We start from the raw sequence: 19,231 nt of genomic DNA, 5'->3' as shown, positions 1-19,231 counted from the left end.
ATGCTACATGTACTGTCTACCAGCGGCAGCCCATAGACAATGAATAGGGACAGCGGTGGGCAGTTCTTCTGGCTGCCAAATCTGCAAGTGCTAGTTCTTTTAAAGTTCACTTTTATATTTCTTTAGGAAACAGCACAGTTAGCAGCCAAGAAGCGGACAAGGTGCCCCCAGGAGCCATGTGGGAACACTTGCTCCAGCCATTGGTCTGAATGTCCCTTTAAAAGAAAAACTGCTGTCAAAATATCAAATATCTGCCCAATGGAAAAATCACACAACTCCATCTACAATATAACCTTCGTCCCAAATGTATATGAGGTGACTAAAGCTTCATAGAGATACTAGATTTTCATCACTTTAGATGACTGTTTGTTTTTATGTCAGGCACAAAATCTAACATTAAAGCAGGTGTCCCACAACATTGTTATCTGCCATGCTGAATCATGGGACTACTGATATCTAACAAACTATGGAGAGGACACAGCAGGGTACATTCCCCCATCCCTCTCCAAAGAAAAGAACATACACTTCATCTGTAAAGAAATTACTTGCAGCTAAATCAACCAAAATGATCATTAAAAGTCATTTCGAGTGGCATTAATTGAGCGTCTGCACAGAACTTCTCTACTAGACAGTCCACTAATCAGGAGCCTGCAAGGTCACATATTATTTAAGCTACAGACTCTGGAATCACATCCATCCACTTTTTCAGTACTAACAATTAGACCCACGAGCCCAGACAAGTAAAATTGAAAAGAACAAAAGTAAAAAATGCAGCCAATAACACTTATTCACTTCTTCTGCTCCTGCCCAAGGAACCATTCCACATGTGCCTTCCAGCGATATTAAATATAAATGTTAAGTAAACTTCTGTCCAACAATTTACTCTGTTCACTTGCTGTGCTTTTAACCCCCTCCCTATCCTTTTTAAAATGCAGAGCAGATATAAAGGACAATTCAAATTAATTCACTGGGGTTTTTCAGTACAGAATAAAGTTACAGGTCAGGGAGTCCATCAGGTTTCCATGCAACACGGAAAAAAAAAAACGTAAGAAGAAACCGTCTAAAAAACGATCTCATCAGGGAATGGTCATTACAACTGCTGTAAATATTCAAACAAATCTGTTAAACTAGCAATAGAAGAGCATCCCTGTAACAGCATGGCTTAACGACTGCAATCTGTTAACAATTTTCCTCAGTGTGCTGATATCCTTTGATAGCTGCAACATCCACTAATCTCTGTATGTTTATGTAATATGATAGATTTCATATAGAGCACTAGACATATGGTGACATTAAATATATGGAGCTGTGGCTTACACTTTTATAGTATTTACTGAACACTAAAATGCTATACTACAACATAAAGAAAACAAAAAACATCAAGAAAACTATTGGCAGGGAGAGTGTAAATAAATTATTTTAGCAACAACTAAACATTTACCGTTAAATGGCAACTCTACCTTAATGTTAATCAGCGGTGCACTGCAATGCTTGGTGCTGGTGAATTCCCAGCAGAAAAATCTCACCAATTCTAGCAAGGTAATGACAGGCTTTCCATAGCAAGCCTATTATAGGCTGAGCCTACCTTTTGGCTATTTGTGAACTAAATACTGCAATCCGTTGCCCTTTAATGGATCACACAAAAATATCAAGAGAATGACTTTAGGGCAGTAACAACTGGTATTTGGTTTAAAACTTATCTCCAATTGTAGGATGCTTGACAGGTTTGGAGGAGATCTTCCCGTTAAAATTGTAAAATATACCCAGCGTTCTCCCCAGCCCCTTTTAGCGGGGCGGACAACCCAGCACTTTTCAGTAACCACCAGGCAGTTTTTGTGTAGTTACTGAGGAGTTGGGTCAAAATACAGGGCTGCCTCCTGCCTACAACTTCTTCCCACCCAGCTTGACAAAAAAACTGTGGTAAACACTGTATACCCCATTCCATCTGAGCATTCAGTAATGGGAAGAGCTTCCCTTTAAAAATATCTGAAATCCCCTGATCAGCAGCAGCACTCAGACAGCAACTGGACAGGCAGTGTGAGCCAATCAGTACTAATGCTACAGTGCAGGCCACCGAATAGAATGCATATGGTTACAAGCGAAGAAGCCCCAAGTATACAGGGGCTAAATATATACAAATATATATATTTGGTTTGACATTATTAGACTTGTATAGGCAATACTATATATCCATGGGAAAGATTGAGCCTAGATACTGGCTTCTCATTCACCCAACACTGCCTCACTGGATGAAGTAGACCCTCACATGATACACTATAACCAAAAGTACCGGCTGTGGCTTTACAACAGAGTAATATTACAAAAGATAAAATGTTTAACCTTATCAAAGGTTTCAAAAATTAAAGCTGCAGATAATCTTATAAATGCTTCTCTCTGCTACTGGTATATCCATGTTTCTATGTTTATGATGTGAGTAAAAGGCTGCACAAAGGAAAACGGTTTAAATATTTATAAGGTAAGTGTCTCTGATTTGGTTTGAAACCTGATGATAAAGCATTCACAGACCTGTGTCATGGGACTTATAAACTGTGACTGTGAATACATTTACTTAAAAATATTGTGCTAACCACAAGCCTGGTCTAAAACATCATCCATTTACTAAATGAATACCAAAGTGCTGGGAATTACAGCAGTTATGTAATATGGGACATTCAATCAGAAACAAGACCATCTGAGCATAGCTACACAATGAAAAAAGGGCCAGTAAATACAAAACAAATAATACCAAATTCCATCAAAGACATCATTCAGCCACTGAAAAACCAAAATGCACCTAACTATTTTAGTAAAGAATACCTGGAATTCCTTTAAAGGTGATCCCTACCAGACATGTAGTGAAAGCATAAACTTCACAAGTCATACATGTTCTAGACCCCAATTGGTGCCTATCGTCTTGAATTCAGTCATGGTCACTTAACAGCAGGTTCTGAGGTTACCCCAACACAGCTTAAGGTTAAAATGACCAGTAAAATGTTAACTTTCATACAAAAACTATAAAAAAAAAGAACTCAACCCATCTTTTCAGCAACCACCCAAAAACAGCCGGGTGATCACTGAAACGTGCCGGGTGGTGTGCCTGGCTAAAAAGGGGAGAACACCGGGAGTCATTTGTGGAAAAGCCTCCTACAGCCAGAATCTTAACTCTCTACTACCATTTATTTTCCATTGATTCAAGAGAGATATAAGTTATGTACTTCACTGAAATGTATGGTAAATTCTAAAGACCTATGTTACAGAAAATAAAATCTACCAAAATTTAAGATAAGATGCTTTACAGTGGAACAATTATATTCCCTTTTTTCCCATATAAGTATGTATGTATTGCTCAGTGACAGTATGCCTTTTGCTTATATATTTACATTTTTTTTTTTTTTTGGACTCTTACAAATTTCTGGCCTGTAATAATGCCTTTAGGAAAACGTAAGGCAATTGCCTGAGTGCAATCGAAGGCAAAAAAAATGAAACAACACCATAGACAAGAAAATCACTATAGCTTTATTTGATTCCTTTTCCTGTATAATGTAATATTGCAATAAATAAATACAAGGGCAACGCCGGGTAATCAGCTAATGTGTGTGTGTGTATATATATATATATATATATACACATATACACACATACACATACATACATACATACATACACACACACATATATGCTTCAAAAATTGTTTTAGTTGTGATTTTTTCAAATACACACTAGAAAAGTTACAAAGGATTTCAAGAGCACTGTGAAATGGCTAAAGTGGTAGCCAACAGCAGCAAGGCTTTTAGTTTTCAAGCACAATTTGACCAACTGTAAATCTGAATTGAATCAGATAAGCCAGTAAGCCACGATAACAAGGTGTCTATTTCATCAAAGTAAACACTGCATTTTTTAAAAAGCATTTTTTATACAGCCATAAACCTATCAAGTACACAGACACCTAAGCTTGTTTTTAGCAGAATTGTACATCTTTATGTAGGGATGTAAATTGGTGATTGCATGCACCAGTGACAGATGAATACCATCCAGAGAAGATAGGTCAATAAATAAAACTTCCATATGACTCCTAATGGCAAAATTTGAGGTCGTGGCCACATTAAAGTAAATGTCCATCCAGGAAGAATGACATATAGATATTGATGAAAACACAAAAAAATGACTTACTAATATTACCTACATCAGGCAGATATCATCAAAAGACAGGTTCCACTAAAAAGGAAGATAAAGGCAAATTGTCCCAGTAACAGGCACCCACTGATGGGCAGATTCTAATTTTAAGTGGCAGGCAGAAAGTGAGATGTAGTTTAGTCACAGGCAGGTGAAAAATTATTTTAGGAGAAGCAACTTTAATAAATATTTGCAAACCATGTTAAGCCTGCCAATAACTTCCTCCTCCCCCCCCAATAGGCAGAAAGTGACAGATAGAGGTGATAGGGCAAATCACATAACATAGCTGAATGAGGTGGGGGTGAAAAAATCCTATATTCACATTGCCTAACTTTTTTTTTCTGTAAAAAAAAAAAAAGTTACTTTGTAACAGGTACAGAAACAGAAAACTCTGTTAGCTAGTGTCAGGCTGCATATGTCATTTTACTATGACCACAGCTCCAATCTAAACTGTATATAAATGAGCCACTTACTGCCCTAAACAGCTATTTGTGTTACTGAAATTTTGCTGGATTGTTCTAGGTAAAACTTTATGAGGAACAGTGACTGTAATCCTTTTCAAAAAGAATAAAGCAACCAATATAGACAAAATGGCTAAGTCGACAATGTGGTTGAACTTTTGCCCACTGACATCTAATTTGATCTTTTGTTATTTTTAATTAGTCAGTGGGGATGAATAAGGCACATAAGATGTATAAAATGCTTGAAAGGATATTTTTTTATTAAACAAAAGCAAGTCTTTTCCCAGCCCATTGAAAGCATAATATTGCTGCAAAAAGGAAATTGGATATTGGATAACACTAGAAATGTCTTATTAATATTGGTGCTAGGCAAGATTCCAAAATCAGCTGCATTGCAGTAAGCTATAAATTTTACCCTTAACAATCATAGTAAAATTGATACGGCACACATAAGGTGCGCTGAGCCACCCAGTGCAATTTTACTCAGTCTATAATTAAAGAAGAGTTTTATGATTAGCTGATCCAGAGTGAAAATTTGTCACCATAAAAACAAAGAATCACAGGTTATTTCACATAAACAAGAGTCTAGTAGGATACATTATCTGTATTCTGTGTAGAAAATTACTATACAAACAGTCCAATTCAATCATCTGATCCTCAACAACGAGCAATTTGTATACCATAACAAGTTTTTTTTTTCCTTAGAATTATACAAATCACTCAATATGTTAATATAAACCTGAAAATACACTTTATCCAAAGTGATTTAAACATTCCTGCATGTTTGTTTTATGACATTTCCTGACTATATCTTAGGCAGACAAAGGCAGAGCCTTATTGCAGTGTTGCTATGCTGATTTCAGAACATTATTTTTTGGCACGGACAATCTGGTGCCTAACATGTCAGAACTAATATATAAATTTTGATATATTACAAAAAAAATTTGTTTTGGCACATGAAATTAAAGCCCTGTCCTACACTTGGAAAGGAGAGATAATCTAATTTACACAATGAAGTATCATTGGGTTATTTATCACACTAGTAACAGATGCAAGGTAATTTTTGTTGATTCTATAGCTGTAACCTATTCTCAGATGGGAGGGAGGTATTAATCCAAAATAATTGGGGGGGACTAAGCTAGTAAATTATAGAAAAAAAAGCCAAACTTTATAGTTGCTGTATACAAATAATAAAAACATGTTGCTCATAAATAGAAGATGGCAAGTTTTATTTAAAATGGTGGATTTTAGTCATGTCAATATTTAATTGTGATCCGATACAGCAGCAGTCCGAATTTTCTGGTCAGGTGATCTCCATAACTAACTAGAACACTTGTACACATTTATAAAACAGGGAATCTGACATTCCTTTTAACATTCTCTGGTGGCAATCTTCAAAGTTTATGTTTTCAATGGTAGTAATTGATTCCCACCAGAGAATCTCAGATTCCATGTTTTATAAATAAATCCCTTAATGTGCAATATACCAACAACTGGACAAGCATGTTTTTATTTATGCTAGCTATATTGTGTAATATAAATAACTGAATTGAAAAACAAATCCATCAATTTCATGTACCGGTATTGCTTGTGATCTTGTAGGAACTTATATTTCCTATGCAGCAACTTTTCATGCCTTGCTTTGCACAGTTTCTCCTTATTGGCAGCAACCTTGCCTAAAACAGGGCTTTCCTTTTTTATTTAAACGTCTCCAACAAAGAGGATAATTAGCAGTGGCCATATTTCAGTTTTCCCAGAGACCAGCAGTCAGAGGCCGCGTCTCCAATCTCACACTGCAAATTCCACTATGAGACCTAGACACATTCCCAAAGCAGTAAATGCTCTACTACTTTTCACACACACTTCCAGAAATAGGTGAACCTTTATGAATTGTTTAGGCACAATGAAGACTTATAGGTGTTCCCTAGATATAGCTAATCTTCACCTTTAAAATTTAGGTTCCCTTGTCTACTAGTACCTAAAGGAAACTGGCTGAAAGAACAATCTCCTAAGACTTTATAAGCAGTAAGGATAGAGAGTGATGGATGGCAGACAACAAAATAAAGCCTAAAAAGAAAAAGAAAATTGCATACATTAACCACTTTTTTGACTTCTCGACTTGAAGATGGCAATTACTATTTGTTCTTTGTTAATTAGACTTCTGTCACTTGTAATTTAAAAATGCCGTCCTTGGGGAATCACAGATGAAATTTTACTCAACACAAGTTCCTAAAATGAAAAGACACTCTCCCATCCTGATGTTCATTATAATTTAAATACGCTCTAATAGACGGAAATGTACACTGCAGAAAATTACTGCTATCATTTAAACAAATCAGTCTCTCTGCAAAATGTGTGGAATTTCAATTACATTTTAAAACCACAACAGTAGGATGGAAATGTTGCTAAAACCTAGAGATTGGACATAATTAAGCGTGCAATAATGTAATGGTGTTACACAGTTCAATCAGGATTCAGTATCCCTTAGTCGCAGATTAACATTTCCAAAAAGACATTTATTCAAAGGAAAACCCAGATGAATCCCACGCTGTATAGTGACATTCACTTTGTATAGCGATATTGTCATAGAGGAAGTTCAATGGGCAATATTCAAATTGGAAAACATCAAATCGTTAGACTAAAACAAACCACTATCCATTTGTCCACCTAGGTAGTGTGCTGTGCTAGCTTAATGGTCCATAGTTCAGGTCCAGTGTTGGGACCTCTATCTCCATAGGTAGTAAAGCTCAACTTTCTCACTTCTCTCTCTGGTAATTTCACTTTTCCAAGTCAAAAATTCAACAATAAAACATGAAAAAGCTTTTACTTTCTAGGTCTCTACATAGACAGGGGCATGATGTTAGCTATTTAGATCCTGGTGAAAATCTATTGCTGGGGCTTTTCTATTCCCTACCTCCTTTTATTTATTTGTTTTTTTTTTAATAAAATACGCACATTTCAGAAAAAAAAGGGGGAGACCATATAATGAAAGATTTCTCTGCATAGGTTTCAGTGCAGTGAACCCATGGCTTATTGACAAATCTCAAACCTAACCTTAAAATGTATCCCAACTCCTGATATGTTCACCACCATGTAAAGGCAAAAACATTTTTTACTTGTGTGTGAACCAGAATGGGGTTAAACATTTTATCAAGTATTTATTATCACCCTCCCCCCATTAAGAACATAAACCCTTACTATTGGTCATAGGCAAACAATTTTAGAAGGGGGCATAAATAAGATGGGATGACTATCTACTTTGGAGAGATTTTTTTTACTCATTTCCAGTTGCATCCACAGGAAAGAAAGTGAATGGAAGCTTGAGTGGGCTTTTTGGCAAGAGACATGCAAAGTCTGTTTTAAGGAAAACCTGCTGCTCGCTACTGGTGGCTTTTTGATTACTCTGCAAGTCACATGCGTCATGCAGTGTAAAGCTCCACTCTATTCTTAGCATAACCAAGAATGGACCTGAACGTCAGAGACAGCTTCTACAGAAACTCATGAGTTATACCATAAGTGATCATCCACTGGCCAAAGACAACTGCAGATGCAGCAATGACAAGATCCTTGAGCTAGGCACCAACAAAAAGGTAGATGAAATAACTCTCAAATATGCACAGCATATAGCAAAAGCTTACTTACAGTATTGGCAAGTTCCAGGTAGCTTCCCCCAACATTGTTGCCAAGGCAGGAGCTTTGAGAAAGAAGTCTTTGTAGAGCTGCTTGTGTGGTTGCTTTACCCCCAAATTCCAAAAACTTGTGCATGATGGATTGGTTCTGAGGATCTGGGCTCTGGAGGTCTCGTGCTCCAGAATCATACTCCCAACTCTCCCTAGCTCCTGATAGAGCTCCTGCATAAAACAGAATAAATACACAGATGGCATTTTGGTCACTTCGCTCATTATGTAAAACCCACACATCACCTTTTTAAATGGGGTAAAAAATGAAATGAATGAAAATGGCACATATTAGCAAATACATTTTGTACAGTAAGTATTAAAAGAGAATAAGTCAATTTGTCCACTCTGGGATTTGTCAGATCCCCAAGTAAGAACTCATTTATCTAGGCACAAAGGATCATGGGGCCAAGGAAGCAATGTTTGGGCTGTCACATTTGGAGGAGAAAGTGAACCCAATGAAAACTCCAACAAAGACATTAGGGAGTGATAGGACTTAACATTGCAATAAAGCAACTATGCAGTGAGGGGTGCATAAAGATAAATGCCAAAGGGGATTCTTTAGACAAGACAACCTCTCACTTCCACTAAACATTTGCTACACATGTCAATTTGGTATAGTAATACTTTAAAACATGCTAGAGCCAATTGGTTGAAAATAGTTGTCCTAAATCCTGTACCTCAAAAATAGGTAAAATGTATTGTAGTGTCACAAAGCTGAAACAAAAAAATCAATATGTGTTTTTTAATGATAAAAAACCTACATAGTTCTATATATTTCCCCCCCACCGTTCAGATTAGCAGTCATCTACAAAAAATAACCACTGAATTGCCCTCCCTAGCATATGATCAACTCTGAAGAAAGCATCCAGCTCCTAACTAGGTGTGTGCCACTTTATTCCCATGTCTGGTGTGTATTTAGGGAAGCCCTCAACAATGCTTAGCCATTACTAAAATAATTTCTTCTTCCGTAAGTAAAACACTTACAGAAATAGCCCAGTGAAAAGATTATTTTTTTCAGTTTGAGGTTTCCTCTTTTTTTTTTTTTTTTTTTTTTTAACTTTAAATAATTTTTATGGAACATTTTAGTACAACACAGATAAGAACATAATGATAGTACATCAGGAAACAGACATATAGCATCAAGTTCTTAAAATATGGAATGTGCATTGCAGTCTGAAATACTTTAAGAAAGCAATCACTAAAACAAATAATGCAACAATATAGTGTTAAATGATGACGAATATAAGAAGTGAAAAAGGTCACACCAAACAGGATAATGACTTGGTAATCTTTGGTTTGGGTTAGCTTCCTTCCTCACTGTGATGAATATTGTCCGATGAATATATAATGATAGAGGATACCAAATTATTATTCTTCATAAAGGTTCTTTAAATATTTTAAACCACTTGCAACAGCACCGCACTTTAAATACTAGCATCACTCTATACATGTACAAAACAGTGTTGCAAAGAGAACCCACCTAAGCTGTGATCGCTCCCAGTGGGCCAGGAGGTGATTCGATCACGCAGTCTTTTATTCTTGCAAGAGTCGTCCGACAAATCCACTTCTTCCTTTCTGATTTCACGTACAAGCTGCATACGACATTTGCTGAAATCTTGAAATGATATCTTCCCGTTTTCGTCGGCGCCAAGCTGAAGCATGATTTCAGCCACCGAATCCTCCATGTTCAGCTGGCGGCAAACCATTAATAAATCATTCCTGGAAAACAGATTAAACAGGGCATTGTCACAGTGCCAAACAACTGTTGACCCTATTCAGTGCATGCATTCAAACAAGAGCTCACACAGATTGTGTACATCTAGAGACCTGCCGTTCTAGCCATCAATCTCACAGCTTAATACGACAGAGGGAAAAACTACAAGGCTCAAGTCTAGAAAAAACAATGCAGACCTAATTACCATCATTTCAAACATAGATGTTCTTTACATCCTGTTTTTATTTAACCTCTAAGAATGTTTTAACATGGCTTTGTCCATAAAACAAATTTAATCCAATCCAGCTTATGGATAAACAATGACTGATGTGTTTAAAAACATAACTTTCACCTAGAAAATTGGGCTCTTTACCCCTTTCTACCAGTTGGTCTGCCAAAGGGGTTTTGGGAAAATGACATCCATGCAGAGATGGTCAATTCATTTCTCTGTCTGATTAATAATCCTTCCCATCTGCAGAGACCACATGACAGATGTCTTGGCCAACACTTTCTTAAAAAGTATGTTGTTCATACCGTTAAAGCAGAGAAACCCCAAATGAATTACACTTAGTTTGCTAAAGTACTGTGTACCTAACAAATGCAATCCCATCATAAAATACTTTTTTTCTATATATTTTTGAATCTCAGGGCTACGGATGTCTTCCAGAAGTTTTAAATGCATCCTGCCTTTGCAATGTATTGGCATGACAGCTTGTAGTCTCCAACAGCTTGACAAAGCAGGAGCATTATTGTCACCCCATAAGAAGTTCCAGGACAAAATATTTTAGAACGTTTACCAGGTATCATATTTGGGGAAACAAATAACACATTGAAAAGAATTCAAAAATAAGGGTTATATCAGATAAAGAATGGGTTTCAACTATTTTAAAGAGATCATGTCACCACATTTTCCAATGTCTGCTATGCATCAGGATGTTGCAATGTCTTCAGCATCTATTCCTTATAATTATTGATGTTAGAAATTGCCTCAGTTCAGTGCAACATGTGTTAGGTATGTTCTGTTTTTTTACATTTCTATCACCAAGCCAGTATGAGTGACTAGCATTGTACCATTGCAGTGGTGTACTAAGAGTGCCAAGCTTTAAATGAAAGCATTCATCAGAAAGACAGCTCAACTATGAGCTGGCCACACATGGGCAGATTCTTGATTAATGACCAGGCATTGAACATTTTCCAAACAACTGCTTGACACCTATGGTGGCCATATGTTCAACTCCTGATGCAAACAATCATTTCATTTTCTATTCTACTCTGGCCTAATGATTTTATTTTGGATCAAAAGACATTCTTAACCAACTTTTTATAAAGTCCTCTGACCCCTGGGGGAGAAGGGTGATTTGTTCTCAATGTGGGACACTTGGCATTGAGTGTCTTGCTGAGACACTTGTCCCCCCTTTACCTTATGAAAGTATTATGACTAAAAGTGTTATACCTAAGTCCCACCTAACCCCATACCCCTCCCCATGTGGTTTATTCTGATTGTGATTATATTGGCTGTTACTGTTACCTTCTATTTTTGTTTTATATCAGTTAACTTGACTACTTTTTGGACGTTTAAATAATGTTTCTTTAAACAAATGGTAAAAAAAAAAACAAAAAAAAAAAAAACCTTTTATCACGCACCCATTGACTGTACCAACCTATTGCCACACACTTTCAGCATCCAAATAAGAGAAGTCTGCTGAAACACTAAACAGGCATCGTTTGCTTTTTACTAATGGTTCTTTTTTTTTTTTTTTGGAAACTCCTGGTTGTGGCTACAAGCAGCCATGCTGTCAAACTATACAAGGGCATAATACACTACTATCAGTATCAGAATGCCAGTAAATGATGTTCAACCAACGCTGGAGAAAGCATGTGTTAACAAAAAACCCCAGATGGAAATCAGACATACAAAGATGCAAAAAAAAGGATGGAACAAGAGAACACAGTATATAAAAAAAGGTAAATGTTTTACATATTTAATGCTTTATTTTGGGGCAGTCCAACACCACAAGGACCACGTACGGGCCAGGATTTTTCTATATACAGTACTTTCTGACTCTGCAAACCAAACCCCGTATCTGTTAGAAAGGCAAATGGTTTACAGATCTTGCCCCTCTAGACTGGAGTTAGTTGCAAGTGGACCCTTTACAGTAGATTTAAAGCAGGCCTGCCTATTTTCCTGCATTAGTAAATCTATGCATATAGATCTCCATATCTCTTATTTCATTCATTTCTATAAATGCATGAATTGTATAGTGTTTTTTCAATGCACCTGCAACATTTTTATTGTGAATGTTACTCCCATGCTTTGGATAATTAATGAAAAAAAATCTAAACCAAAATCATAAGATAGTACAAATTGCATAAACATACATACATAAATGTATGAATTAACACACATCAAGTGTGAAGAGAGCCCAAAATTAGACTATGCTGTGCTCCTTCCATACAATTCACACCTCATCATAAGTGCTCTGTTTCAGCCTCTTGTAAGACCCACAAAGTGCTGAGACAAAGGTATTCTGACCAGAAAAATGTGAATACAACATGAAAGAAGCTATTTTTATCACGTGTGACAACGCCAAATGAAACCTTTTTATCTTTATGGTCACACAAGAACATGTAGTAGAATGTGAAAACCTGCCTCCGCCACATTGTAGCAGGGCATTAACACTTTAGTGCTGATTAGCTCTCAGCAACTTAATGAAGGTATTTAAGACGGCTTCCCCACTGGGAACCTCACTAGGCTACTAAAGCCTCAGGATTTAATAGATGTAATGATGCAAACATTTACAAATTCCACAACACAAAGGCAGAGGCACATGGAATGCTGATTTGGAGCCCGCCAAAGGATTAATAGTTGTGAAGGCAAATGAAGGTGCTGACTATATGTGATAAACCAAACATTAGAAAGATTTTCAGATGCAGAAAAGATGTGCAGTGAGCAAGGAAAAACTACTCATGGTGAGCTTTGAGTTGGATATGGGGCTTGGTTTAAATGGATCTAGTAAAAAAACATCTAAACTTACATATAGTATACACTGCAATGCTTGTACACACAAAATACTCTTGAGTTTCTACGTTATAAACCAGCATCTGACATAAATAAACCCCAGTACTCAGTTTTTAAAAATTAAACATACCGGTATCTATTATTTATGTAATTCTGTACACAGAATATAGGCATTGAACATACATTCTGAGTGCACCATATTAAAAATTAAATATCATCTTGGCCATTTTGATCCTCCTCAATCCATCAATGTTTCCTCTATCACAGGTAAAACCAGAACCTTAAAGAGGAACTATACTGAAAACTGCCAAAAAAAAAAATATATACACTTACCTTCAATCCTGCAGGGCAATCTGATTCCTCCAGGGGTGTCTTGCATCAGGTCCCGAGTCGCCCTGGAGCCGGCGCTTCGGGTGCTGCTATTTTCGTTTCTTCTTCCGTGTTCTTCATCTTACGTCACCCGACCCAGGCATGATGTCAGGTGACGTAGGATGGAAAAAAAACTTTTTTCATTGCGAGAAAAGGCTCCCAAACAAGCAAGCGCAGAGGGAGCACTCAAGAGCTTTCCGGGATACCTACGTCACGCATCCCGGGAGGTTGTTGGGTGCTCCTTCTGCGCATGCCCGAGCATCCCAGAAGCTTTGCACTGCCATTCATTTTGCACTTTAAAAAAACATAACAAACATAATTTTTACCTTACATAAAATGGTTGTTAACCCTTTTATGTAAAGTGACATTTCTGAGTTTAGGGATGCTTTAAGTGTTAGACAGGGGTGTAGAGACATCACCCCCTCTGTTGTGTGAAGGTAGGTCCAATGAATGGTTGATTAGATGGAAGCACAGAATACTTTTGGCTAAGGCAGTATAAGGTGCAGTGGGGCAGTGTATTTTAATTGCAGTTATCACCTCTTCATTTTCTTTATTATAGTTGAAAACTACATAGCAACCGGTAATGGTTAAATAAGACTTTGGTTAGGAATATGTAATATACATCAAATGTGGCAAGGACTCTAAAACCTGCAGTATACAGAACTAAGTGCAAGGCTCACAAGCATTCCACATAGTGCTGGTCACTGGGAGGAAAAACGCTCCCATGCCCATTGAGAAATGTGCTGATATTGGGGCATTTTATTTTCTCATTAGGCCCTGATACCCTACAAGCTTCTATGTCCTGTGAGTTTGAAAGCCAATAGAGCCAAGTGCACATAAAGCTTGACCATGGCCTTTCCTTTGCATGTGCTATAACCACAAGACAGGGTGGTGCCTCTGCTCTGTAAAGGAATTCTATTAACATTTTAGGACAGCTCCATGAGATCTGAGATGATAGGCAGCATGGAGAATTTACTAAAAGGTATAAAATTTGTTTTTTTAAAAAAAAGAACTTCCTAAATAAACAGACATAGCTGTAACTATAAAGAATAACAGCCATTCATACACCAACGGTCAGTTATCAGAGTGATCCCATGTGAAGTTAAAAGGTTTGCTTTACCATTATGGAGAAGTCCTCTGGAGCCATTGCCAAGACTTTACTGCTGTCCATATCTCAGCTAGGGAGATTCACTCACGGACCTAATCACACCATGACCAGGAATACCTTTCCAACCAGAATTTCTTTAGAGGTAGAGGTTCCCTAAGCAGAGACAGTTTGATCTGAAACCCACCATCCAAGTTAGGGCAGCATTTTTGGTTTACATTGAATATAAAAAGGTCACTTCTTCAATGATCACTAATGCAAGAGTTTTTTTTTTTACAATGAGTACCAAGTTAAAAGGTGTACTACAGTATTCTCCCCGGAAAAGTTTTTAAGCTGGGTGGGAAGAAGCTGTAGGCGGGTGGTGGCCCCCGTATTGTGACTGAAAAGTGCTGGATGGTCCGCCCAGCTAAAAAGGGCCTGGGAAAATGCTGTGCTACCCTGATCACCATTAGAAATGGGCACTACAGTGCCTGCCAATCGTGGGACACAAACCCGACAACCAATGTGATGGCACGCTATGCTGACAACAAATGTTTAAAACAAATGTTTTAAAAGTTATGGGGATGTAAGGGTATGGTATCCCGCTGAACACCTATGTAAGAAACCTTTTTTTTCCCCACTGACAACAATTTATTTTATTTTTACTGAAAATTCTAAGTGTTTTAAAAAATTCTTATTCATATTCTTTGAAACTTTCAAAAAAAAGTTACTGATCATACTTGAAACTGCAAATAGCATGTTCAGCAATGGTTCCCAGAGTCGTAAACATTATTTCAAGTGTTCTTTTGGGCACCAAGACCGATCTAGAGATTTAGACCTTATGTAAATGATTATTAGCATGTTACCTAAGAGCAATAGTCAGGAAATAATGAGCTTACAACAGCACCCATGCACAGGTACGGTTACATAGAAAAGAAAAATGACCTATGTATATATATTTTTTTCCTTTTAAAGTGAATATTCTAAAGTGGAAGTACAAGCAATTATTTGGGATACATCGACGGGCTCAGATGGCAGAAAGGGTATTTGTTCTGGCTTTCCTAAAAAAATAAATAAAAAAATAATACACAACAAAAGCTAAATGTCCAAAAAAAACACTGGTGATACTTTGTAATATGCCGTGCAATTAGAATAAATAAAATTAGTTACTTTGGACAAAGCACTGAATTTCCCTTTCTTCTACCACCAGTCCAAAGGTATTTGACAAGGAGGCATGTCTGCAGGAAAGCTCAAAGCACTAATGATCTGCGTGGTCCAACTGAGCTTGCAAATCTATTTCTAAAAAGTGTCAAGCAAGCTTTTTATACAAAAAAAAAATTTGAAAACACCTAGAATGTTTTTACATTTAACCCAGATCAAAAAAGCATTGCCCCAAGCTATACTGCACATGAAGCCGTGTTCTCTATCTGCACCTAATTAAATATGCTTGTTATTTTAGATATTAAAATCGTTACATAATATTTCTTTGGGGAAACATTCATTAACTCTGGAACTTCCTGTAACAAGAACAAACTAGATACATTCATATGATATATAAAAAAATATATATTCCACACACCCACACAGGTATATACACATGCATACACCTTAAAACACTTTTCCCATTCCCCCACATTTAGATTTTATCTGTTTATCATATAAAACCTCAAAGCAGGCACATATATAGTATGTTCAGAGCATGTACTGTATGCTTTATGTTTGTAATCAGGTCCACTGAAATAAAGACATCATTTTAATTGCACAACAGCATTTAAATCTTTTGACTATTTGTATGTTTCTGAGACAAACTTTCAATTTAGTTATTATACCTTCAATGGTACTAGAGACAACGCCACTCACAGCAATTCAGGGAAAGTGACAGATTTTCTCGTGAAAACACCAGTACCGCTTTGTTTCTAAGAGCTGCTAATCCAAACCCTGTGTCAGAAGGTGTCCGAGCTTACAAAAGGATTAATCTTTTCCTCTTGCTCATGATCTGGTCGGACGACTAAACACTCCTGCATCCTTGGAGGAACTGACATGTCTCTACACCCAGAAGGACAGGGTATTTACCAAGCACTCTGGCGAGTGTCAGTGGGCGCAGAGTTGTCCTTACAAAAGAATAAATATATTAAAATAAATAATATTTTTTGTGTTTTAGCAGAAAATTGTAGAAACACACATAACCATATGATGTAATTTAAGATCCCTCAACAAAAAGGTTAGGGTAATATTCTTAGCAAAGGAAAACAAAATTCAATACAAAGAAACTGAATAATGAAAAATACATGTAATGCGTGAGAGCTAAATAGGGATAACTAATAAAATTGAAGCCTGCTCATACCATTAAACAAAAGTTTCTAATAACATTATTCAAGTAAGTAAAAATATTACCAGCACACAGCAGTAATACATTTATTGCCAAATTGCAACATTTTCAGGATGTATTGGACCTCTTATACAGGCAGCAATGACCACGATTACTGTTGTCATAGGCAGAAGCCCATCATGTGAAATGTTGGTCATTTGTTGGCAATTAGGTAACTGGCCAATGTTCGATGATAGCACCCTACATCTGTAGTTTACCAAAAAATCCACTAACTAATAATGGTCTTGCACCTGAAAGTGCAAGACTCTCTATCCAAGAACACATACAGAACAGCAGTTCCATCTGCATGTCACTGCTGATTGGAGGAGGTACATGAGTGCTTCCAATCAGCTGTGACCGCAAAGTTCCCACGGTCACCGGGCTGTACTTATCAGCCTGGTGACCGTGGGAACTGAACTGAAGATGAACTCTCAATGGAGAAACTCCATTGAGAGTTCACCTGCAGTCACAGCTGATTGAAAGCACTCACGTGCCTCCAATCAGCTGAGACCGCACGTTCCCAAACTCCCCGGACTGTACTTTTCAATGATAAGTACAGCCCGGTGACCATGGGAACTGAACTCAGATGAACTCTCAATGAAGAAACTACATTGAGAGTTCATCTGGAGTTTGCCTTCAAATTCCACGTTTTTCGGGTCAGGTCTGCCAAAATTCGAACCGCCATTTGCGGGTTGAATATAGGGAAAACCTGAATTCGAACACCAACACTAATAAACACAGCTTAGTTTACATTTTGGCTTACTTACTAATGCAGACTAGGTAGAAAAGTAAAGCATTAGGTTAAAGCAAATTTCTTGGGATACAAAACACTTTATTTAGTATGAATATTTAGTGAGAAAAGGTAGAAACTTATGACTGTGCTTCCCATATGAGATAGGGAAAGGAAGTCAAAGTCTATGGCATCGCAAAAATATAAGCTGAAACTAACTGAAACCTTACATTTTTACCACTTTATCCCAAGCAAAACAACAACAAAAAAGTGTTTGGATTTTAGCCTTTAAGTGTAACTTTTTAAAGCTAACCAGATGGAAAGCCTAAAATAAATTATATTTAAAGCAAAATTGTTTTCCTCAGACACATATCAAGTGAAAGCCTGACAGGTGCACAGATGATTTTTTATCAGTTCATCTGTGCATGTTTCTCTTATCTTTGCTGCTTACTATGATATTTTAATGACGCTTTAGAGACATCTGACCCTATGAGAATATGACACTAGAAACCATGCTAAGCTCCCTCAGCCAGTGACTCATGTATTCCAAACCACAATCTTCAACACTTGCTCTAATTACAGTTAATTTATAGTCCATGTCTGAATTTATTGCTAGGACAAGAAAAGTAAAATCTGTTTTTTAGCTAGATCTGGGAGAGTCTTCTGCCTGTGGAAGCAAGAAGACATCTACCGACTGTCCACTCCAGAAAGAGCTCAATGAATGGCAACATTAGAATACTGGACCTAATTACTAGTGGTGGTGTCAAAGATAAATGACCTTGCAGCATCTCTCACCTCCTTTCCCCTCAACATTCATTTATAAATTACAAACAGGAATACCCATCAGGATTATTGATTATTAAAACCACTGGGTTTCCCCAAGCTCAAAGACAAAAGGAATTTTATGGCATCCAGTAGTTAATATAAAATTACATTCATTCTTTATTCAATCCAAAGTTTTAAAATCCAACAATATGCACAAAGGACAAAATACAATAAAAATATTGGTTCACTACAAGCTAATTCATATATGCCACGGTGATAATTCACATATTATATGGAAAGATCCCATAGTTGTAGGATATCAAAGACCACATTTACAAAGTACAATTGCCATAGTAGGAAGCAGGGATTCTCAATCCATTATTTTGGAATTATAAAAATTACACCAAGACAAAAAAAAACAAGCTCAACACATTTTGTAGCACTAGACTACTTCAGAAGAGTTAGTGAACCTGGCATTTATATAAAAATATCAATACCTATGTACAGCAAAGACCATTAAATATTGTACTATACAATAATTAGTATTGTGGACACAATTCATAAATTATTAAAAATTCATACATTATTTAACATTAGATGGAAAAGTATGTACAATGAATGGAAAATTGAAAACACACTTGAGAGAAACTGTACAACCTTTTTGTACCCAATAACTACTTGCTTGCATACTTCCACAAATCCATGCATTCCTGAACTTCTCTCCAATTTGAAGTTACTATCCATAAGTTTTTAGGGGTTGGCACAAAAATTTGATCTTAAAAAAATTTCTTTAAGGGGCACACCTCCAATAACACACTTTTTCACATATGCATATATTCTAGCACTCAGCAGTCACTACAAGAACTAA

At 36.8% G+C, this 19,231-nt stretch overlaps 1 protein-coding gene across 2 annotated transcripts in view; it reads right to left on the bottom strand.

Moving 5' to 3' along the window:
* Nucleotides 1–19,231, bottom strand: part of MCC (MCC regulator of WNT signaling pathway) — a 159,341-nt gene that overhangs the window by 122,409 nt on the left and 17,701 nt on the right. For both annotated transcript variants that reach the window (XM_072416083.1, XM_072416082.1), the window contains exons 2-3: nt 9,795–10,033; nt 8,277–8,485 (exon numbers count right to left, since the gene is read on the bottom strand). In XM_072416083.1, the coding sequence (XP_072272184.1) occupies nt 8,277–8,485; nt 9,795–10,033 (448 nt within the window). The remainder of the gene's footprint in view (nt 1–8,276; nt 8,486–9,794; nt 10,034–19,231) is intronic.

Source organism: Pyxicephalus adspersus, chromosome 6 (assembly GCF_032062135.1).
Source record: "Pyxicephalus adspersus chromosome 6, UCB_Pads_2.0, whole genome shotgun sequence".
In the NCBI taxonomy this organism is placed as follows: domain Eukaryota; kingdom Metazoa; phylum Chordata; class Amphibia; order Anura; family Pyxicephalidae; genus Pyxicephalus; species Pyxicephalus adspersus.
This window is presented reverse-complemented; position numbering and strand designations above follow the sequence as displayed.